This window comes from Clytia hemisphaerica, unplaced genomic scaffold (genome assembly GCF_902728285.1).
Source record: "Clytia hemisphaerica strain Z4C2 unplaced genomic scaffold, Clytia hemisphaerica genome assembly, whole genome shotgun sequence".
NCBI lineage: Eukaryota > Metazoa > Cnidaria > Hydrozoa > Leptothecata > Clytiidae > Clytia > Clytia hemisphaerica.
The window spans coordinates 1,833,278-1,857,726 of NW_027103962.1; the positions used below are offsets into that span (position 1 = coordinate 1,833,278).

The following is a 24,449-nucleotide window of genomic DNA, read 5'->3' on the forward strand; positions in this document are numbered from 1 at the left end:
AATGAAAGGATTTACCAAAAATTGGTATCGGACGTCAAAGTTAACATTCAATGAAATTCAATTCCAAAATCCTACATAAGCGCTTCGATAACAACATGAAAAAAGTTTTTAAAAGGAAATAAATACTTCACAGATTAGCAATTTATATTATGAAAAATGATACTTAGTTTTATATATCTTTTATTATGGCTATTACGTTCCTGTTCGGTTCGTAATCAAAGTTATTATAGGGATTCGAAAATAGATCCCAGCATGCACTCAAGGAGAGAATTCCATGTTCATATGCTTAATAGCTTAAATTTTTGTGAATAATTATGACAATTTTTTGCATGGATAGTCTAAGTGTACCTGGAAAACAGGATGCATAAATTTTAACCACATCAGAGGAGAAAGGAGAATAGAAAGTAGAGGATATTACGGCACCTTTGCTGGTTCTTTATTAAACGTCTCCTTCCTTTATTATTATGAATTTATTCTTGAAAGCCTTCGCAAGTGACAGTAGCTCGGGGATTGAGCATATCCAGGGTTTTTAGTTTTAAAAGAGAGTTTTAGAAATTCAGTATTGAATGTATAATAACGCCTTTTACAAAATGACTTTGAATCTAAGTGCTTCTAGTATTTTTGTAACTACGCTGGTCGCATAACTTATGTAGGAAATAATGTAGTCTGAATCGCAGACCTCTACGAAATCTGCAAGGAAATCTCTACAGCGTGTCTCAAAAAAAGCGGATAAATTTTTATATAAAGTAAAATCATCTTGGGAATTGGATATCTATTGATTGAACGGAGAATTATAATCATATTTCAATCATTCTAACCCCAGTTTAGATAATATAAATTTAGGATTTTACTTTATATAAAAACTTGTCCACTTTTTTGGGACACACTGTATAAGAAACACGTATCCGTTAAAGGAAGCCAGAAGCCTAGGAAATATGGGGTCTCATATCCTTTATAGGAGATTCCCTTATAAACTTCAGCTTTACACTCTTTTTCTTTTAGAAGAACAATTTTATAAGAACAATGAGGCTCAAAAGCGCAAAAAAAAAAATTAGAACAATTCAAGAACAATGCTGAGTCTGGATTTACTCGATTTCAAGCAATTTAGGGGTTAAATTAGTAAAAATTGGGTATAAGCCCTAGAATACTTCAATTTCACCCTATAAACAAGAACAGGATAAGAACAATTTGAGGCTCAAAGTGTCAAAAAATAAGAGCAACCGAGCCGATGATATTCAACAAACCTTTCGTTCTCGTTGCTTGTTTACAACTTCTTTGATCACACCAGCCTATATAATTGGAACAGAGAAAACATTTAGTTTAGAGGAGAAGGTTTAACAGTAGTGAAATTTGATACCAAAACCCATTCAAATCAAGTTCAATCATGTCAACGACCGGATGGTAAATTTATTGTACACGTTTTACCATAAGAACAAACTATATAAGAACATAAGACCAGAATATTATGAACAAGGTAAGAACATTTTATTAAAGGCTTTATGGATTTTAGAACACATAATCGATGCACAAAAAACTCACAAAATGGTGGAATTAAGATTTTATACACATATTTAGGCTTAAAACTCAAAAGGTTAAGAACATACGAAGGCTTCAAAAAATTTAGGATGTTCTTATAAACAAAACGTATACATCAAAACAAAAGTAGTTCACATTAAATTAGATCAACAGGAAAGCTTTCGTTCTGCCTTTTTTTTACGGGACTACAGCTGACTCTCTCTAATTCGATATTCTACTATTATTCGATAATATTGAAAGTTATCGTCAAAAACGACGCTTTATCATTCAATACACTCGCTTACTCGATAAAAATCCCATTCCTCTTGAAATTTAATTAGAGAGCTTCAACTGTATTTTCGGGAAAGAGCAATTCTTCCGTATAGTGTGACTAAAAAGGTCTTTGCTTCGTATAAACGTATGGGCGTCTACTAGGTTACGATCTACGTAATGCTAAATCATATATAGCTCCTGTGATAAGGCTAGAGACAAAATTGTGTCGGGCATTGCAGAATCATAATATACATAAAAGAATATATCGGCATAAGTTAGCAAATGCTTGCATGACGAAGTCGACGTTTATTTGGAGAAAAATTATAAACTAAAAAAACAAAAACATTTGGACGGGCGATTTTTGAAAGACGTTGCTCGATCCAAAGACGGAAACCGCCGATAGTTATTCGATGAACTAGTCTGTTGATAAAACGACGTTCCACCATGGAGAGACGTGAAAATAAAATGCAGGTACTCTTCTAAATAAGAGTTAGTTGACTGCGACTTTGTGTATAACTTAGTAATCATTACAGGCATTAACCTGCATCACCGTATCCTAGCAACAAAAAAGCAAAACTCAATGAGGATTTGAGTTTCAAAGCACAACTTAAAGCTTCTCAGATTATATTTTGGAAGTTGAAGTAGTAGAGTGTAAGTGCTCTCGTGACTCCGTCTGAAGGTATCTGAAGGTTTTGTTTGAAAACAATTTTTTGATACTTTATACTATATGGAGATTTGCACGAAGATTCAAGTTACACTTTAAAAACGTAACAACGTTAATGTTCAGTTTTTCTATTGTTTTCAAATTTCTCACTGTGAATATGTTCTAGGAAAACAAGGTGTATCAAAATTCGTAAATTCAAAAAAATATCGCTAATCGTTAACGCTATATTAAACCAAAAGGAGGGGTTCTAGCCTTGTAAAAAGAATGTCAATTGAATATCTACCAGGTCTGGAAACGTAAGCAAAATGGTTGAATTTCAATTTATTTTGGTCACGTTATCTTTAATGGTGGGAAATTTGTTTAGCTGGGTGACGTCACATTGTCCTGTTCCCCGATTTCATTGACCACTATTTGACGCAGATTATGATCATGTGATCAAAAACGATGGGCAAAATAAATATCAACCTTGAAATTGAAAACAACTCTTCTTCTAGACCAGAGAGATATTCAATCGTTAATATTGTAAATACAGACTCACTTAACCAGACTTGAATACAGTTAAACCTCGCTAATCCGAACTCAATCGAGAAGTCTAATAAGTCGAATAATAGAAGGTGTTTTAGGTGGGTTTTTATTCCCATCAAAAACGGAGAGTTAATTCGAATTATAGAAGTTCGAATTGGCGAGATTCCACTGTACTTATGTATAATTCGATTCGCAACCCTCCTAAACTCTACCCTGAGTGTCAGAGGCCAAGTTTTCAAAGAGAAAATATGAATGGATAATTAGTTCGAGCTGTGATACTCACGGTACCTAAACTCACCTTATCAACATAATCGATTGAAGACCTTTCACCATCGCCATAAAAATCAACTACACCATTACTACCAGAAAACGAAAGTGAACGCAACTTTGCAGAACGCTCTATATGTTCTTCAGAAAATTGATGGACTTTGAATGAACGTGGTGGCTTCTTTTTGGGTGGTAACATTTTTGGGAGGATATTTTTCGGAATAAGTCTTCTTTTAAAAAAACTCATCGATTAAACACCTATCTACCCTAAAAGCTTGAGGAAACTGGGACAAACCAGAAAAGAATGGCATCAAAATCTTTGTCCATCAGAAACTCATGGTAACGACAGATACACGCTTTTTTATATAATAATACACTTTATAAGAATGTCCATGATGAAATAGCCAAAAAATTAAGAACATGGTAAGAATATCACCATCATGGAATTAAACAACTGAAACTAAAAATGCCATTTTTAAAGCGTTTTCACATGTAAAGTGCCAATAATACCCCAACGCTCAATATTCTCCAGGTGGGTATTACATGTTAAATCTAGGTTAAATTTCGATCTTAACCTAAGAATACCGTAAGAATATTTTAGGCTGATTTCCCCCCCAAAAAAAGAATATCCGTGAGGAAATGAAAAACACCATTCTTATAAAAAGCGTGTAAGTGGGTGAAAGTAACATGTTCAATTATTTCAATGTTCATCACTTTCTGGTTGTACTGGCGTTTCCTTTCTCTTTCGTTTTCCCAAAAAATAAGAATATCCATGATGAAATGAAAAACACCTTTCTTATAAAAAAGATCAATCTTTCTTGGTAAACTAATACCCAGTCTCCTAATGCGTTAAGGTTGATAGATGTATAAGTCGTCCAATCTTACTTGAGTAATCGTAAAAAAATCAACATTCATAGTTCGTCCATGTAATGACCAAAATGGGTATAAAAAGGTCTTATCTAAACTTCTAAACATTTCAAGTGAAATAATTTGATCTATACTTGATGTATATAGTATTGACTGTAATATAAGTATGTAGTTGAATAACGAAATGAATTTGATTTTTAGTCTAAATGTGTGAAGAATTTCTAAATTTTAAAGAATTGCTGCCTCTATTCATTTAATAACGTAGGCTATTTTAGTTTGAAATTTTAACTTTTGTCTAAACGAAAACCTATTTGTTGATGATAGCTAATTTCGAAATCCCATTAATAATTTAAAACCAATTATAAAATAAAATATCTTGAGAAATTCTTACACACAAAAAACTTGTGCAAAATATATTTTGAGATGTTTTAGAACTAGTGAAAAAATAATATCAGAGAAACTTAATATTTTTTTTCACTTGAAGTCGATAAAATTCACACATCAGAGAAAAAGAACAGCCAAAAACAATGAAACACTTTTGTGCTAATATATCGAATTCGTGCACGAACAAATGAAGAATATTGGGAAAGAAAAGCCAGTCTAGATATAGAAGTATAAACATCTCTCAATCCAGTGTTCAGAGAATCCAATGTAGGATTGAAATTGCTCACTGAGAAAAATTTCGTCTGGAAAAATTCACTAATGACAATAACAGATAGTGTAGATTTTTGACACAACACTACTTTCATAAATACCCATAATACAGACAATACAATGTATCTGGCAAAAAGCAGAGCTTTGTTCACTAAATAAACAATCAAACCCGGTTAACTCTCTTTAAAAAAGAAATTGAGAAATTATGTCATAAAAACTATGAATATTTTGAGGATTTTTCTTACTTCTATAAATTCTGTCTTTTTTTCGGATTCACTGTAGACCATATCGCCCCTCATTCTAATGAACATCCTTCATTCTAATGAACACCCTTCACAAACAAGCGAGATTCCCTCGGCTCCAAGAGAGTTCCATAAACGCCAATTAGAACAATCTAGTCTCAAAGTTGTCCACAAAATAAGCACATCCAGGCTTACCGAAAACTAAGAAGAACTAATAAAAAAGGTGGTATAACGGACGTATACTGCATTTACTATATTCAAAACAAATCAGAAACGAGCCATCAAAACATAAACAATATCATCTTAGAATGAAACAAACAGTGTTGTTAGTATGACAAAGACACTATACTAATGTTACCAGAAAATCACCATACAATTAAAACATAACGAGCTCGTCAACCGCAAATTCTTTCCTGCCAAACGTGTAAGGAAATATTTGACTAATTGTTGAAGTATGTTTGTGAAATTACAAAATCTCTTGTCTAGCTCATTATCAAAGAACTCGAACTTTGTAATTTCTGAATTACAAAGCTAGCTACCATACCCGGAAGGTACCATCCGGGAAACCAGTAAAAATATTTGAAGATTTCGTACGATTCGTACGTTTGTTACATACATTTTCTATTGAATTTACAGGGTGAAAATGCACAAACTGTGTGCAAATTTCCCTTCAAGAAAAACTTTTTTTGTAAACATTCAATTGACTTAGGAATACAAGAACTCTTTTCCATTGATGTTGTCTTTGTCACAGATTTATAAAGCCCGAAGGGCTAGATGTCGTGCTTTAAGCCATCACAGGCAACAACCAAGGCATGACATCTAGCCTTTCGGGCTTTATAAATCTATGGTCTTTGAAAAACTTATACTGTATCTCAACTTCTACGGCAGTGACTTTGAAGAACACACAAATCCTATAGAGTAGCAATTGGAAGTTAACAGTTCGGCGTGTACACAAGGACAAAAAGCCACCTAGAAATACAACCAAATTTGCAAACAAAAACAAGAATTCTGCTTGTCTTAAGCTCTGCAAATGAGAGTAACAAAGTAGAGAGAGGAGTCTCAGTTGAAAGATTTTCTCACGAAAATAGTAGTTTTATTTTGTAAAAGGGAAATGAGGTGCTTTGGCCAATGAGTAACGGTTTTTGTTGATTTTTTGAAGCTCTTGGATTACAAGTATTACAAGCTATATTTTATGAAGGTATTATGTTATGGCATGATGGATTTATATTAAGAACCTTACATCATAATGTAAACCCATATCTGTAATCTTTAAAAAATTTTAGCTTCCTAAAATCGCACTCTGATTTATAAGAACAATTTTAAAAAGTACAATGAGGCTCAAATATGCCAAAAAAACATACAAAAATTCAAAAACATTCAAAAACGAGGCTGATCCTGAAATGGCTGCATTTGTAAGTAAATTAAAGGTCAATTATGTAGCTATGTAGGAACAGGTTAAAAATGCTAAAAAAATAATAAGAACAGTCAAGTCTCTGAAAATTACCTGTTCTTATAAAAAAGAGTGCGATATGCAAAGAGCCAATCTTTAAGCTTTTCAGTTGGGAATAACCGTATTTTAAAAAGTCAAAAAGTTAAATTCGGTCATGAATTAAATTTCGATTCCGAGTCTTTGGTATGACTCAATTAGGGGTTGAACCAACAATCTTTTGTACCGTAAACGAATCATCTACCTTTGTTTTACGGTTATTAAAAGATCAGGCTTATATAAACCTGGCCCATAATTCCTTGGCAAAAATGTAACGGCAATACCAGCCAAAGTTAAAAGGGTTGATAAGGTAATATTGGTAAACTAAGAAAAATATAGGAAATTTCATTGAATAAGAAAGCACATACCTCGCCTGCTTTGCATTGGAAGAGATGAATAGCTCCCACTTTATCTTGAGACAATTTTGTAGTGAAAATAAGTAGATTCTCTAAGACGTCATCGTTATCAACAGTCACACAAAGACTTATCTGTTGAATCGGGTATTCTTCGATCAGTTCTTGACTTTCAGCATTGGCCATGGAGAGAGATTCACTGGAAATATTCATGCTCATCTTTTGTGCCCATAAACCTCCGTGTGAACTGATTTCCTATGATATAAAAGAACGAGATGATATATCATTGAAGGTTGAGAGTCTTTAACCGTGCTTCTCCCTCGGCCTTTAAGTGTTTGAGATTCGAACCAACCTTGGTGATTTCTATTTAAGAACGTTACGTCAACTTATCATGTACCAGACTGGACACCACTTTTTTCCAACACCATTCCGCCTGTAACTTTTTCACACCATCTTTTTTGACGACAATTTTAATTTCTAAGTCGTAAAAATTGAGTCGAACTTTACTTTTGACTAAAGATGTCTTATCATTAATTTTTGTTGTCGGTTCAAAAGTCCTCCTTCTTTGCTGCTCGAAACTCAGATGTCTCCTTAACCTGAACAAGTTTTCGGGTCCCTTCAGCTAACAAACTGTTATAAAAAAAACTTCTGCTCTCGTGCATTTAATCATGTTATGGAAAATCTAGTTTATGATGGTATTTTTGTTCTGGGGATAGAGATTTTTCATGCTTGTTAAGTTACGTAATTTCCACCATTATGGAAGCAGACATTCGCATATGAAGAGGCGATCCCTTCCGTAAATCGATCGTTTGCTTCAATAGTGACGGTAGTTACATAACTAGTATAAGACATGAAAAACCTTTATAGGTATCACGACATCAGACAGCATAAGAACTTACCTTCAGTTTGACGAGAGCATAAGCCGGTGTTATATCTTGTTCTCCATCTTGTGGAAAGGAGGCTAAATGCTGTAAAGAGGGGAATAATAGAGAATTGCAGAAATAAAACTTAGATTCCATGGCATCTTTCAGAAAATGTCACAATCAATCCCGTAAGTTAAAGAAAAGTCAGCTGCAGTAATCAAAGTAAAGTTTTAGGTCTGACACAGAAAACTGACATTGAGCCAAAATTCTTTTATTTTGCTAAATTTTGGTGAATTTTGACAAAAAAACGATTAAAGCCCGGAAGAAGTCGAGTTCAAGCAACCGCTTATGGATATAAGAGTATCGTTATATCATGGGGATTCAATTTATATAGTCTATAGTTTTCATTATTCTATAATTTAGTGGCCAATCATTGGATTATTCAGTGTTCAACTTTTCAACTGTAAACAAACTTTCCACTTTAGACTAAATTTAACAAAAGTACGGTATGGTAAGGAAAACTGAAGCACATTTATCATAGTTTACACAGAATAATATTATCCCATAACAACTATGGTATTATCATATAACACCCCTATTATTGTGTTACACTTACCTCAACAATGAAGCTTTCAGAGCTTGTTGATTGATTCAACATATCTGAAAACGAACAAAAAAAGGGACGATTGCGAATGATCATTTGAATCTTCATTTTATTTTATTATGCTCCTTATCTTATTCCCAATCCAGAAAATGTAAACTAATGCCTTCTATGGGAAACGCCAAGACAATCTAAGATTGGAAAATCGAATGAGCATTATTAAGCTTCGTTAACGTTAAAAGAGATCTGTAAGGCGAGACAAAATTGTGTTTTTTTCTAAAAAAAAGCCTCTGAGAGTGAGGCAGCCTACTAGACTGGAGGAGTATGTATATTACTTACTAAATTTAGCAATTGATCCAGGCTGAATACCAGGTGGTAGTGATTGTGTATTCTAGAAAAAGAGAGACAGTAATAAAAACCCCATAATTTTTACACTTTTTAGGACTTCTAACTTCTCAATCGTAGAAACACAGAACAGCTAATGGACCGCAAAATCAATCTGAACAAAATATCAAGAGCACACAATTATATAATAATTATTAAAATTACCCGTAAACCTTCAATTCACAAGAAGGTTGGGTTCAAATTTATTAGAGGTTGAATGACTTCAAATGTCTATATTGTATCCGCTGTGAAAGTGTCCAAGAAAACACGTCATTCATTAGACAAAACTTAACCCCGGTAAACTCGGTCCCAATCCATATCGTGTATTCTAGCTTCTAAACCCTTTCCGTGCCGATGTCGGCATTTGTCGACAAGAGCATTTTCGATTGCCTTCCCTGAAATTTACCTCTTTTCCAAGATTTTTTAATGAAATATTTGAAATGCAAAAATTAGTAGCAAAAACATTTTGACACTGAATAATCACTATTCTACAATCCTTCGAATCGAATTGGCTGATATTTCAGATATTATTCGTGAAATGAAGTTAAAATCGCTCTGAAAACCGTTATCGGTATATGCCGACAGATGTTGACATAAGTCTGGCAAGTAGTGCAAAATTAAAAGCTTTAACACGTGGTAAAATAGTGCATGTAACTTACATCTTGGAACCAAAGCATTTTTAAAGGACGAATAAGGAAATTCCAAGACCAAGAATTCAACAAGAACCTAGTTTTCTGATATAAAAATACAATCTTGTGCAAAATACTTCATTTGTCAAATACTTCCAGATTTTTTTGCAAAGAGAAAAAAAGGCTTGTGGGTTTCGGCTAAGAGATAAATACAAGTCTAAAAATTCTAGAGGCAAATTGATAAGAATGTCTTTGTCACATACAGTACTGCAAGAATATGACAATGCTTTTGAAAAAGCTGGTGTAATATATAAAAACCCAAAACAAACTTTTGATATGGCTTTGATTAATACAATGTTAGTAATGCTTCAAGTCTGATAGGATAACCTGCGGGATACTCAGAATCCAAAAAACAAAGGAAGCTAGTTTGGCAAGAGAGAGTAAAATATTCTTATAACAAAAAAGTTACATTCTCTTCGACAAACAGGACACTCATGCGCTATTTTAATCTTACTGACACAAAATATCTTTTGCATAGCTCTCTCTCTATATATTTTCTCTCAAACGTATCAAAAAGCCTTCAAAGTGCATTTACTATTTTACAGATTAAAGTCTATTTCCTTTTTAAGGAGAGAAATCAAATTAATAAAAATAACTATGTTTAAAAATGGTATGCGTATTATAACATCTTTGCAACATTTATACATTTTTTTATAACAACGTCAATATTCTTTTGATCTTCAGGAGTTAAAATGTTCCTAAAGGTGTTAAAAGTAAAAGTTTGAGGCATGAGGCGCCAAAGTACTAAAAATGCCTAAGATACCTCAATCACCTCGATCTAAAAATAAGAAGCTGAGCCTCATATAAACAAAAAACATATCTTCGATTCTTTACTATTGTTTTTATTTGAGCTATCCAAAGAATTGACCTCTGGATTGGCCAATCGTAGCAAAATTTTGACTTAGGAACCGACTACAAAGGTTCAACAAGTTGAACTATTCGAACTGATACAAGTTTTTTCATGAGAACAAGCCATATAAGAACATAAAGCTTTGATGGCCAAAAAGTTAAGAAAATTTTAAGGCTTCGCAGACTCGAAAACAGCCAATTTCTTAGGAAAATTGACAAAAATACATAAAAAATGGGGAAAATAAGAACATGTTAAGGACATTTTTAGGCTTGAAACTCGAAAAGTTAAGAACATCCGAAGGCTTCAAAAATTTTGCATGTTTTATAAAATATTTCCCGTACCAGCTTCTTTTCCATTGGATGAAAACTTTTCAAAAACCACAGTACAGTTGAGTCTTCATAACTCGAACCTCTATAACTCGAAAGTCTCTTTAACTCGATCAAGTTTTCTCGTCCCTTCAGATAATGACCACTCAATCACATATCACTTTCAAATGAAATTATACTAACCCTGGCCATCTTTTATTCCTCAAGTCCGTTAACCTATCCACATATACTTTTTCCAAATGCACTTTTTTCGTAGTAGTCAGCAAAAATAAAAAAAAGCACGTGTGTATAAATATCTCGCATACATGTTGGATTGAAAATACTTCTATCAAAAATTTATGATTTTTCGAACGAGGTCAGACAAACTGATAGACTTCTTGATACCAAATTATGCAAGATCTTTAAGAGGTTTAAAAGCTTTAAAAACTTAAACTGAATTTGAAAATATATTTACATCGCCGCTGGTAATACTGATTTATATCAAAATCCTCCTCTATTTGGTAGAACGATTAGACATTGAACTGGATTTGCAAAAAACCACCACACTTTATCGTGAGTAAAGAAATTTAACATCTGGGCAGTATCAAAAATAAGTATTACCGGTCAAGGTCGGTTCCTATCAAAAATTTAAAACAATTAAGCAAAGAACTTTAATGAATTTCCGTAAAATGACAGTGATACATTGGGGTCTCCATAACTCGAACTCATAAGGCATTGGTAACTGAAGGGACAAGACAAATTGTTCGAGTTAAGGAGACATTCGAGTTGTAGACATGCGAGATAAAGAGACTCTACTGCATAGAGCACTTGTCAAGAATATGAATGTTGACACGGGAAGGTTTGGAGAACGTCGGATATATCTTAACCGGACTTTCACCAAAGAAACCTTTAGAGAGACTTACAGAAGATAAAAAAAACTCGACCTTATCATTCAATCAGGCTCGGCGGAGCAACCGTAAAAGTAGGGAGACTGAAGGCTCAAAATGAAATAAAATTGCTAGGAATTTGAGAAACAAAATTAATTTGCTTAAAAGTGGGGATGCTGAAGTCTCCCCGCTTCCGCCGGGCCTGCCAAGCATAACTTTGCCTTTCCTTCGGAGTTAATAAATTGTCGCGCGTTGATTACTTTATAAAGGAATTAAGGTAATGTTTTCACTAACCGAATAAAAATAACCCTATTTTATTACTTCAATATACCAACATCTCTAATCAAACACATACAAGGCATACAAACGTAAAGACCAAAACACTGAAATGAAATGCATACTACTTGAAAATACTATCATGGTGACATAGCATAAGGGTCAACAAGACCACAAGTTTTATACAAAGAAAAAGAAACAAAAGTTTCTTTAGTTACATTGTGTTAGCTATAAGAACATTGACAACCACGGGCAGTACTGTATTTTGTCATTATGCAGTCGAGAACGGCTATTCTAGTAGAAAATCTCAGTACGTTTCTTGCCAGTGAAAAAGGCATTCTTTCACCAAGTATGATTTTCCAGCCGGTTCTTTTCCGGCAAAAAGGGGGATACCGGCTACCGGGCCAATAACGAGCACCTTACAAAAAGCCGGGATTTTTCATACCTTTAGCCTCATGTCATAAAAAATAACGTAATAAGGTAATGTTCTTAAAAGAAAATATAGTCCACTCAAGTCAAAGCAATAACTTCAAACTGTCAAAAAAGTTGGATGGAAAGTTTTAAACGAAGGAAAGGAATAATAAACAATTTTAAGAACACTGTTTATTTTTCAATGAAACACCCAGAATGACTTGGATACAGGTTACTAAGGAAAATTGATACCTACATAAGTAAAATGCCTGTTTTTTGTTAAAAAGGGTCTTTGAGTTTTCAATCTAAACTTTGTCTGTAAGTAATTAAGTCTGCGACCGGAGGCGACCATGAGGCTACTCTCTACTCCAATTCATCACAGATGATAAAGGGGTCGAATTTTCTGACAGTAAAGAAATTGCTGAAAAATTCAATTCCTTCTTTGTCTCAGTTGGCTCAAAGTTAGCAGCTGCATTTAACTTCTCTCGTACTGATCACATCTGTCCGTCTGTCTGCCCTAACTCCTTCATCTTCAGTAATGTCTCTCTGGCGACTGTACAAAAATTGATTAAGGAGCTAGATAATGATAAATCTACAGGACTAGATGGTATTTGTGTCAAATCACTGAAGCTTGGTTCTCCTATCCTCTCGTTCTACCTTTCTCACATCTTCAATCTGTCTCTTAGAACAGGGGCTGTCCCAGAAACTTGGAAACAAAAAAGGGTAACCCCTGTGTTCAAAAAAGGTGAAGTGGACAGTGTCAATAACTACAGACCAATCTCCATCCTCCCAATCACAATGAAGGTTTTTGAGAAAGTAGTTCATGAACAAGTTTCGACTTTCCTTGACAACAATAAGATCCTGAATCCATCACAATCAGGATTTCGATACGGACACTCAACGGACACTGCAGTTATCTGCGTTTCCGATTTCATTCTTGATGAGTTAGCAAATGGAAAGTATGTAGGGGCTGTTCTTGTCGACCTTAAAAAGGCATTCGATACTGTCGACCACCAAATTCTCTTGAAAAAGGTATTCTGTTATGGTATCAGAGATACACCTTTCGATTGGTTCCAGTCATATTTGACTAACAGAAAACAATGCTCTGTAATAGATGGAACTCAATCCTCAATGGCAAATGAAGAAGCTTATGGGGTACCACAGGGTTCTGTCCTGGGGCCCTTACTCTTCCTTTTATACATCAACGATATCTTTGACTGTATTGACCAACCCAAAACGTTTTGCCACTTATATGCTGATGACACAATCATTGTTCAAAGTGCTCGTAGCCCTATTTCTTTAAAAACAGGACTGGAACAACAGCTTCAGGATCTCAGTGCCTGGTTTTATAACAACAAGCTTTCAGTCAATACTGATAAAACTGAAGTAATCTTTTTCGGAAGAAACAAAAAGGTTAACGAATGCAAGACTCTTCCACCAGTTGTTTTTCAAGACGCTGAAATTGAATGTAAAAGTGACGTGAAGTACCTTGGTGTCATATTCGATGAGAATATGTCCTGGGAAAAACAAGCTAGCAATGTTCGTAGCAAAGTTTATCTTAGTCTAAACAAGGTTAGAAGAATATCACATCTGGTTGATGACAGTACTAAAAATCTACTAATAAACGCTCTTGTATTTCGCCATCCGCATCTCAACTACTGCCTTAATTCATGGAGCAAGGTGTCTGCTGCAGTATTACGAAAGTTTGATTCTCTTTCTCGGCAGATAAATCAAGTCCACACAATGAATAAAGATTTTCGTCAGCTTTGTGACTATTCTTCTGCATGATGACTTTTTAAAGCTATTAACAATCTTGCTCCCGAATATATTTGTGAGCGTGTAAATCTCGCTAGAAACATTCACGACCACTACACTAGATTAGCTGCTCAGAATAATTTAGCAGTACGGCAAAACAGAAACAGATTTGAAGCAAAAACCTTCGCAAGCTCTACAATTCATATCTGGAATAACCTACCCAGGGAATGCCGTGATGCTGAATCGATTGTGTTTTTCAAGAGTAGAGCAAGAAAACATTTCTTCACCTAATTCTCCAATTATTTAAAATCCAATTTTCCTGTTCCTTTTTGTTACTGTTCTTGTTCTGTTCGTAGTGGCCCTTCGTGGAAACAATTTTTGAGCTGTCTAAAAGCTCTAGAATCTTTCGGAGCCAGCCACTTAAAACATTCGTTATTATTATTACTACCCGGAGGTAGGGGAGGGCAGCACTATCTTTCCTGGATTGCTCAACTTACCCTTGATCATTCTCTTTAACACCACGCAGGGGCAACCGAGGTAAACCAGACATCAATTACAATTTCTGTACTGTGTACAAAGTAATATCTACAGAAAATTCAATACCATAGAGAAGCGCTAGGCCTAGTTTCCGTACTAATGATGAAAATACTAGAACGGAAGAGAAAGGTTGCAAAAGCATTGAACTAACGAAGCCTTGGCATAAAAGACATTATCTAGAAAGCGCTTAAAGAAAAGTCATTGAAAGAAACTTGTTAGGTTCATAATGAAATGAAATGTGATCTTAATGGTTAACTGTGGGAAAAGCCCGTTATCAGAGGAATTTGACCCAAACACCAAGCCATGCAGTTAAATATAAAGAAATTAAAAAACAAACATCATTTCTTTCCTATTGAGTTGTTGGGAAACTTTGAATTCCAATAGAAAAGCCATCAAATTTATATTTCAAAAAGAAGAAGGCAAATTTCCTTGTTTTCCAAGTAAATAAAAACTTTTTGCTATGTTTCAGCGATTCTGATAAAAATAAATGGGCAAAGGAGTTGTAAAGTCATAAATACATACTCACTGCAATCTTCTCCCATAAATAGCTGAACAACAAAACTTAAAAGTAAAAAATCTGCTGTAGATCCATAAAAAGATGATTGCGATTGACAATATGACTCTTGTTTATACCAAGAACAGACAGGCACATTGGGATGATGCAAGTAATCTGACAAACAAACAAACTGTGTCGTTGTTTACTAAAGATAACACAAATAAAAGACAAACAGGAAGAAAATCTGTAATTTCATGCACCGCATAACATTAGAAAAGAATACACGATATTTTTTATAGAGAACCTGTAGAATTTCGGCTCGGGCTGGCCTGTTCTTAATCTTTGAAATTTTCAAGCTTAAAAGTTCTTATGATTTCTTAATACGCTCAGTTTCTTCACTTAAAAACTTAAAATGGGTTTAAATTTGTTAAAATCAGTACTTTCTGAGTAAGAATCTGAAATCTGAGGTTTAAGATTGTTCTCAATTTGTTCTTAGGTTTTGGTAGTCTGAATCGCAGACGTCTACAAAACCCCAGGTAGTATAAGGAGCACGAATCCGTTCGTGGATGCCAGCCAACCTAAGGCTTTGGCCAATTTTCAGCCTCGTTTTCTTATAAAATTGTTCATATAAAGAAAGCCCGAAAAAAAATCAGCGCACAACTTGAAAGTAAAACCTTTCGTTTTACTCTTTTTTGGATTTTTTTTCACTCAAAATCTTAAATTTTCAGCCCCTTTTTAGGCACTGTTTCAAGAAGTGTAACATGCAACAATTCCGGTCAAAATTCTCCTCAGCAGTTAGTTTCTGGCGGGTTATTCCACCAATAAATCGATAAATGAAAATACGCCCAAAACTTACCTCTAGCTACTCAACGCAATGCCAGATAAATATTTCATACCAAGCTTATGTATATTTGTTACTATATATATATACTTCATATTACTAACAATAGTATAAAGTTTAGAAGGGAAATGTAAATCTAAACTACCGCGAATCTAGCATAATTAGGGGATATTTACGATCTCGGTGAACCCCCCCCCCCCCCGAACTCGTGTACATTTTCTGGATTCTGTTTTTTCAACACTCACACTAAAAAACAACGTTGAAAGGTTTGAGATGAAAAAACTACCTGGGTAAATAAGAAAATTATAGATATTCTCATAGAAAACATAAATTTTAGAGGGGCAAGCAATCAAATTTCAAATTAACGAGTGGTTTTACTATTCACCGTTATCTTAAAAGAAAGAAAAACGTCTAAAATTAAAAGTTTTGTACGCATATATCATCTAAGATGGAGCAGTTATGTTCACTCTATCTGCTTCCGTAAAAGGGAGATTGAGCACTCCTCCTCAGGTACTAATGAGTGTTTTTATCAAGGTGAATCTGAGGAATGTATTATTTTCTAGATAACGCTTCAAAACTCCAATGCATGTTCAGCTTTAAACAAATAAAAAGTTCACTTTTTGCAGCTTGCATACTTAGCTTACCTCGCTTATTCATGGTATGCACCCATTGAGTTTCAAGTCCGAAGGGCTGGAGGCGAGACTCCTGGATGCGAGATGAAACCACTTATTTCCCATCCAGAACGCCCACGCGTAGTTTTTACACAGATGCCGGATTGAAACAATAATCTATCGCTAGATTTAAAAAAATGTAGTCCTCCAAAACAAAAGAACCGCTATACTCAATCCGTCGTCATGATTACGGCACGTTCTATGCGCGTTTTGGATGGGAAATAAGTGGCTGCAATTTCTCTTGCTTGAGAAGGGTTAAAGTTTCGCCTCTAGCCCTTCGGGCTTGAAACTCAATGTATGCACCATTACAATGTCTTCTAACATTCCATCACGGACCCGATAGCTGATTGATTGCAAGTGACGTAAAATCAGTCAATACGTCACTTTCAACCAATCAGCTGTTGGGTCCGTGAAAGACATTGCAATGGTGCATATTATGAATTACAGTCAGCTTTGCTATATCACTGAGTTTATGTATGTGTGTTTTTTCAGCGACGGAGACGGTAAGGGTCTAATTTGATTAGATCATGACCAACTGAGGACGACGGTAAATCAGCACTTTTACCGTCCTCGATTTTGCGGGTCAGAAGTGCGGGTTTTTCCAAATCACTTCAGTCACTTTACCGTCCTCAAAAGCAAAAATACATAAACTCGCTATTGAGGGTTTTTGAGCGTGAAAGATACCGGAATACCGGAGTACCGGCACCAATAAAGACCGAGAATTACCGTCTTTACCGGTAAAAATATAACTGGATACCAGGAACCAGTAATTTTCAAAATGCCAAATTTCGAAATCAGCGGCCATCTCGAATAGTAGAATAATCGTTATCATTTCCAATACCAGAAGACTGGTAGATAAAAGGCGCTATCCAGGATACTGGCCTTGCGGAAGCCAAATCTTTATTAGTGAAATGTCGAATGTTGAAAGTATAACTATTGATAAAACAAGGCACGCATGGGGCTAGACGATGCTATCGTCCGTATAATATATTGTTATGATATAACATAGTTTGTATATTATAAAACGTAATATGTTGCGCGGCGGATAGAGTCTGTAAAAATCCTGTCTTCACGTTTGTTACTCTTAGATTAAAACTCGTCTTAGACTATAGCATAGTCTAACATGGGGCTAGTGACCAAAACATGCAAAAAAAAACAGTCTAGCTGCTAAGTTTCTGAGTTCGGCGGTAGAGCAAAATAAATAAACAATGATAAGTATTTGGATTTTAGGAAGTCTCTTTAGATTTTGATTTAGCACCCTAACACAATCTTTTGCACGAAAAACCTTAACGATAATGGTATTTGACAGAAAACAAGACAAATTATTTTCACATATCAATGCCAATTGAAGAGGATCTATACAAAGTATTTCTCTGTTTTGATGAAGACTAGTAGAAAACTTGTGTTCTGACCTAGTAGCCTACACTATAGAAAATTCCAGCGAGGTTGACCTCTTACAAAGAGAAGTTTTATCCTTTTAACTCCGAAAGACGCATATATTAATTCAAATCATTGAGTCTAAAGTCCCGAAGGGGCTAGAAAATAAATCTTTAGATGAGAAATAAAGCTACCTATTCCCAATCTAAAACGCATAACTTTTTCAGAAAAACGCCAAATGGAAAGTGAAATCCATAACCAGGCAGACAGACGGAAGATATACCGCATTAAAAAGAAAGACAGCACTAGATTTAACTTGTTCCTCTAAAAGCGGTGTAAATCTTTACCTAGGCTTCACTTTTTCTTGCTTGAGAAAGGTTGAAGATTCCTCTCTAGCCCTTTGGGCTTTAAACTCAATGGTGAATATTGACTATTGGCCATAGCTGCTGACACAGCGAATAAACCGAAAGCCTTGAGAGAAAGAGTATGAAAATAGCTTTCCAATGATAACAAAACCCATTGTTTTACTCTGAAGACAAGCTTTAATATCAAAAGTCTGGATTAAATGACCAGCATCAAATATGGTAGATAACTTATTCTAGAGCTTTATAAAAAAGTTAATGATAATGAACCTAAATGTGAAAAAGAGAAGGAAGCTTTCAGCCAAATTTTGATTTTTAAACACACTTACACAAGCAAGTGCAGGAAAAATTCAAGCAAAAAAATCGATGTTAAATACACACACTTACCCCTGCATAGAGAAGACTTGAGAATTGTTGTTTTGATTGTTTGCCAACATCAATATCATCTGTACTCTACAAGAAGAAACAAACGACAGTATCCGTAAAAAGTATTAGATAAATTACTACAAATACATAAAATATACTAGTTTGCGTATTTTCAAAGGGAAAATGATTCTGAGTGCTTCTTTTGGTTGAAAAATATCCAAGTTTACTTATTTTCAAACCTGAATCAATCATCTGTCGAAGATCACAATTGCTTTATACTCAAGTTTACTCGATATCTTTGCTAATAATATTAACTGTGAGAAATTTCTAAGAAAATCATTTCAACGAGTCGCTCCGATGGGGAAATATTCAAAACCTAAATCGACTAGATATAAAGGTATCTACCACTGAAAAGGCTTTCGACCTTTTCATCAGATTTTCATCGACAAAAGCGATTAAATCGACTACAATCGATAAACATTAATAAATCGATAGCTAAACGATTATAAATTGATAGATGATATCACACCCGATAAATGATCAACATCCAAAATAGTGTTAATATCGATTAATATCGAATGCCGATTTACAATCGAGCAGCTTCGATTAATGTTCAATTATCAACCAGTATTCACCAAGAGGTAATCAAGCGATCAAAAGGAATTGTGTTATTGATAAGCTATTGATTATAGTATAAATTTTATCCATAACGGTGGTCTGGTTAAACAAAAAGTATCTACCGTAGTCTCTTTGACTGACTTCAAAGCTATGCGTGCATGAGCGAACGCGTTAGTGATACTGAGCGAACGCGTCAACTTCTTGACTTTCATAATGAAGTCTTTTTCTTGTATAATTCACCAATCAAATCTAGCCAGGAAATTTTCACTGATCGCAAGATGCATCTAAGCTCTTGATAAGCAAAGAATCGAATGATTAGGATATTGATAAATTCAAAATTAATTGAAAAATATGCCAATAAAAGAAAGTTAAAAATCTTTAGAAGAATTATTGTCACGCAAATAATTTGGATTATAAATAATTAACTAAAAGGAAGGGCTTGGATAAGAAAAAACATTATAGAGAACCCACTGAATCTTTTTTGGAAAATTGTTTGAAAAGAAAATAGATATTAAAAACTCAGGGGGTAGCGAGTGACAAATGACGAAAATTATATTGACAAACGGAAAACTGGAGTGAAAAAGGCAAAGTCAAAAATCTACCCATCTCTCTATACTTATGGCAAAACACTCCTATGATATGATTATTAAAAGAATGTGTGAAGATATTCTAAGACGCCAGTCAGCCTTTTCTATCGTCAAGGACCATTTTTCCCATTAAATAGAAAGGGTATGGTATGACCTCATTAAAGGCCGGTCTCCACTTGCGCGCGCTACGATCGCACTTTCTCGAGTAAAGCTTCCACGCTATTGGTCAAAAGAAAAATGAAGCAATTTCATTGGCGCGATCTGACGTAACAGTTGAAAAAAGTTGAAATGTGTGCAACTTTTTTTTCTCGCGCGCTACATTTTTATGACGTAATCTTTTTTCCAAGCAAAAAGGACTGAAGCCAAAAGGTGCGATCGCAGCGCGCGCAAGTGGAGACCGGCCTTAACATTCTATATTTATTTACAGGACATGAAAAATCAAATAATAATAACCCGCATTTCTTTCACCGTTCAACATATCTACAGGACTCTTGAATTATGTGGTATTGAACTTTTTTGGAAAACTCTTTCTTCCTTTTCAATAAATTCGAATACATTTCCTGGCTACCTGGTTGGATCAAAGAAGCCGTTCAAAGCTACCCTTCCTGGGCTTAGATTTTCATAACTGAATAAGAATCTTGAATTCATCTAAATATACGAACTTCCTCGCCGGTTATGTTTTTTATTAGTGGATGAATAATATTTTTGCGACCTCCGTTAAAATATATTGATAATTTTGGTTAATTTTGTAATCCTTACATTGCTTACTATACTGGCTGAAAACTTTATGAGTGAAAAGTTGCCACGTAAATAAAAGACTCAGGCTATCCTTTGACTCAGATCGTGTTCAGACGCTACGGTTCTACATTTCTCAGAAACGAAACGGTTCCGAAACAGCCAGTATCTTTCTACCAAGCAATTTCTTGATTTATTAAACGGTTCGCCTATAAGGCTAAAACATCGCGTATAATAAAACGACCAAAAAGAAGAACTACCTTAAAGGAAGAAATTTTGACAGAAAGAAAATTTGGCGGATTTGGCGGATTTGGCCAGAATCCGCAAAATTAAATTCCCGCCAAATTAAACTTTTTGAAAATATGATCTCGTTTAAGGTGGTTTTACATTTTTTTTTTTGCTGTTTTTACGCCATTTTAAAGATAAACTTTTCAGCTAACACCAAATTAAATTCCCGCGAAATTTAGTTTTTTCGTCCATCTGCCAAATTAAATTCCCTCTAAAAAACTTTTTTGGCCATCCGCCAAATTAAATTCCCGCCAAAATTTCTTCCTTTAAAGTAGTAAAACCGATCGAAACGGTTTCGATCCACTCTTTTCGTGTCTCGTATTAAGACCATGTTCGCACGTAACGGTTCCGTTTCGCTCCGAAACGAAATGAAGCCATTTTATTGGTCAGAAGTGACGTAAAAATTAAATCTAACCAAAAGTAGGGCTTCATTTCACTTCGGAGCGTAAGAGAACCGTAGCGTGTTCCGTATTAATACACAAAAAGTTCCGAAACCGATATGAGCATCAACTTACGTAACGAACACCAATCCGGAGCATTGGGAAACCGTAACGTTTGAACATGCTCGTAGAGCAAATCTCAAACAAGCAATTATTTTTATTTCCAACGGTCAAGTTGTTAAATGACTAATCATATTTTCCTTAAATTTTATTTAGTTTTTATTTAGAAAAAGATAAACATAACACGCCTTCAAAAGAAGGAAGGTTGGACTATTTTATTTAATCCCAGATGAACAAATTTTGGGATGGCCAAAAGTATGGCCAGTGGAGTCACTAACCAGGGTGTCCGGTTCAAATCTCTTTTTCTTATATGTTTTCTAGCTCATAAATATCTTCATAAATCTAACTTGTCAAATATGGAACAAAAAATATCATAATTCCTATCATGGATATAATAATATATACTATTTTTTTTAAACTGCTCTACTTCCCATGTTCTTACCTTGCTTAAATAAATTGTAATTTCGGTGGGATAGTAGCGCTTCATTTCCAAAATATAAAGAAAACTGTTCAGTGCAAATATCTGTCTCTAGTTTTTAACAAGATTATATCAAAATAATCAAAAAGAAATTCAGCAAAAACGAAACTTTTTTCCTCGGCTGTCTACTTCGAATTCAAATTGAAATCATCATGATTCGATGTAATCTCAGAAATATTTAAGCTTAGTAATCAGAGTAATTTGTCTATAGAAAGAAACCACGCTTTTAAAAATACTTTTCCCCCGTAGTGTAATAAGAAAGCTAAGATAATTAAGTATGCTTATTATCGTTTATAATACGGTATTTATAATGTCTCTATACGGCTTAAGAAAAGCTCCGGATTTCGTTAGAAATATGTCTTAGCTGATTTGATATCTTATAGTGGAAACAGAGTGTTGAACATTTAACTATTAAGGCTGGATTACATTCTGGATGATACACTCTTTCTGCTAGGATAGAATGATTCTTTTTATTTTTCGACGAGGCCAATCTTTAAGAAAGTAAAGCTCCTTGCATCTCATAACCTTGATTCAACCAAACTTTGTAAAAAGTTTTCGCATTTCAGACTTTGCTTAAAACATTAATTTGATTGCAAACGCTAATGAAATGCTAAAGAAAAAGCGTTTAGTGAGAGTTCTCCTCTGCTAGCATTTAAAAAGAAATGTGGAATGAATAGGATTGCTGACTGATATGTCATATCTTGATAAGTATAAGTTCAAAAGCAGTGGTAAACAAAATACTATAGACTGATAATTAAGACATAGTTACAGCTTCGTACATTCTTTTGTTAAATCCACCATGGCCAAAATAAGGTTTTACTAGGAGGAGAACCTATAAGGTTAAACTTTCAGTCTAGCCCTAAGGTAAAACGGGATACGTAGGTGAGATGCTGGTCATGGTCCCTTTTTCAGGGTCGAAAATCAAAATGAATCCCAAAAATTATATCTGACAGGGTTGACTCATTTTGCTTGCAAGGCGGGTTTTGGCAAAAAAAAATACATAAAAGACAGTGCCCAAATTTCGTTTGTCATGGTTAAAAGACAGGTTTAAAATTTGAGGCCAAAAACAAGACATACCTCAACGATGTGGTTCATATTGTGATCTTGAAAATTCTCTGCGAATACTGTAAAAAAAATGAAAAAAAATGAAAACAGTTAAAATAGAGATCCAATCTGAGCCCTTGTCATTTTGCGATTCCTCGATCCATACAAGGGTCCTTGTAAGTATGATCATTTAATAATACTCTTTTATTCCGGAAAATGATTCAAGAATGAATACTAGCCAAGACATTGAGTCTGTACGCCCGAACCGCTGATAGACGGGCATTACGATTTTTCTATCCCCCCTTTCGAAGAATGAAATATTTTCAAAAAAATATAAGTCAGAGTTTTTAGTTTTACACATTATCTGCTATCCGAACTTTCCCAAAGAAGAAGAAATTGAAATTAAAAACTTACAACCATCAGTCGTCACGTTCATATAGTTTGATTCTGAATAATTGCTACTGGCACCAGAAGTACGGCTACTTCGACCGTCCGACGATAACGAGCCAGATGATCGGACACCAACTTGTTGATGTGCCATTTCTAACAAAATTATCTCTTTCTGTTCAATTTATATTTTCCTTTAATTTTCCCTGTAGAAAGAGAGTTAAATATTTGAAAGGATTTTTGAATCCTTAATGTACGCAGCTACTTTTCTTTTTTGCTCATGCTAACGGTAAAATAGAATTTTTAGTATGTTTTTTATTTGCTAGTCCACGGACAAATACATAGTGATTTGCTAAAAATTCGTCGGATAAGAATCAAGAGTTCGTCACTTAACAAATCCCCTGATATGACAGAAAACAATTTTTGAAAGTTTCAAAAGACACATACTCTCCAAAAGACCATTGACATCATTGAAATTTGAAAAAAATAGCAAAAAAACGCATCAAAATGGCAGATAAAATTACATCAGTGGAAGAAACTTCTACAAATCACGAAATTTTCTTCGCATTTTTCCAAGATTTAATTTTGGGTTAAAAAGTGAGCTTAAAGTCTACTTCTTTCTTACTTTAAAATTGTTTAGATGATTATCAAAGCAACAATTTCATAATCATCCTTTTTTGATAGGAATGAACTTTCGTGTATTAACTTTTTGTTAACGAATTGTTCTTGGAATTATGTAACTCGTAAAAATTTCTTTCCGCGAAAGTTTATTTCCCCTAAAGTAAAATTAAGAAAAATACGAACAGTAATAAAATGAAAGGAGAAACATAACAAAATTGAAATTCGAACCCTTTATTATGACGTTGTAGAGAATCTAGGATAAAACGGAGTCAATTTATTATTTTTTAGTCTCGTCGAATTTTCTTGCATATTATTGTGAAATCTAGAAGCATAAAAAATCACGTAGTAAGTTTGCTAAACCAAATAAATCATTTCAAAGTATAAAGAAAAGATTAAATGATATAGCCGGATAAGGAATACTGTTTTTCATCACTTTTCTGTTAAGACAAAAAGGATGAAGCAAAATAAGGTGAAAAATTGTTCAAAACACTTTGAAGCCTCTTGATTTCAGATATGCAAGTTCACATACAATTATTGCATAGAAATTTAAAAACGGGGTTTTTCTACTTCGAGGGGGGGGGGGTACTTCGACGAACTACCTCCTAGAGGCAATAACCTTCGATGCAAGAACTTGAAGAGAAAAATAACAATAGCTGAAGGCTTCAAATTACCTT

General features: G+C 34.4%; 1 protein-coding gene across 5 annotated transcripts in view; it reads right to left on the reverse strand.

The window, feature by feature from the left end:
* The window catches only part of LOC136810285 (epidermal growth factor receptor kinase substrate 8-like), a 46,080-nt gene extending 22,724 nt beyond the window's left edge, over positions 1 to 23,356 (reverse strand). For all 5 annotated transcript variants that reach the window (XR_010847086.1, XR_010847087.1, XM_067066855.1 and 2 more), the window contains exons 1-8: positions 23,182 to 23,356; positions 22,801 to 22,847; positions 18,539 to 18,604; positions 8,650 to 8,701; positions 8,326 to 8,369; positions 7,746 to 7,814; positions 6,862 to 7,101; positions 1,245 to 1,289 (exon numbers count right to left, since the gene is read on the reverse strand). Coding sequence is in view for 3 of the 5 variants with exons in the window: in XM_067066855.1 (XP_066922956.1) it covers positions 1,245 to 1,289; positions 6,862 to 7,101; positions 7,746 to 7,814; positions 8,326 to 8,369; positions 8,650 to 8,701; positions 18,539 to 18,604; positions 22,801 to 22,847; positions 23,182 to 23,308 (690 nt within the window). In the remaining 2 variants the exon portion in view is untranslated. The remainder of the gene's footprint in view (positions 1 to 1,244; positions 1,290 to 6,861; positions 7,102 to 7,745; positions 7,815 to 8,325; positions 8,370 to 8,649; positions 8,702 to 18,538; positions 18,605 to 22,800; positions 22,848 to 23,181) is intronic.
* Between the last annotated feature and the right edge of the window lie 1,093 nt (positions 23,357 to 24,449).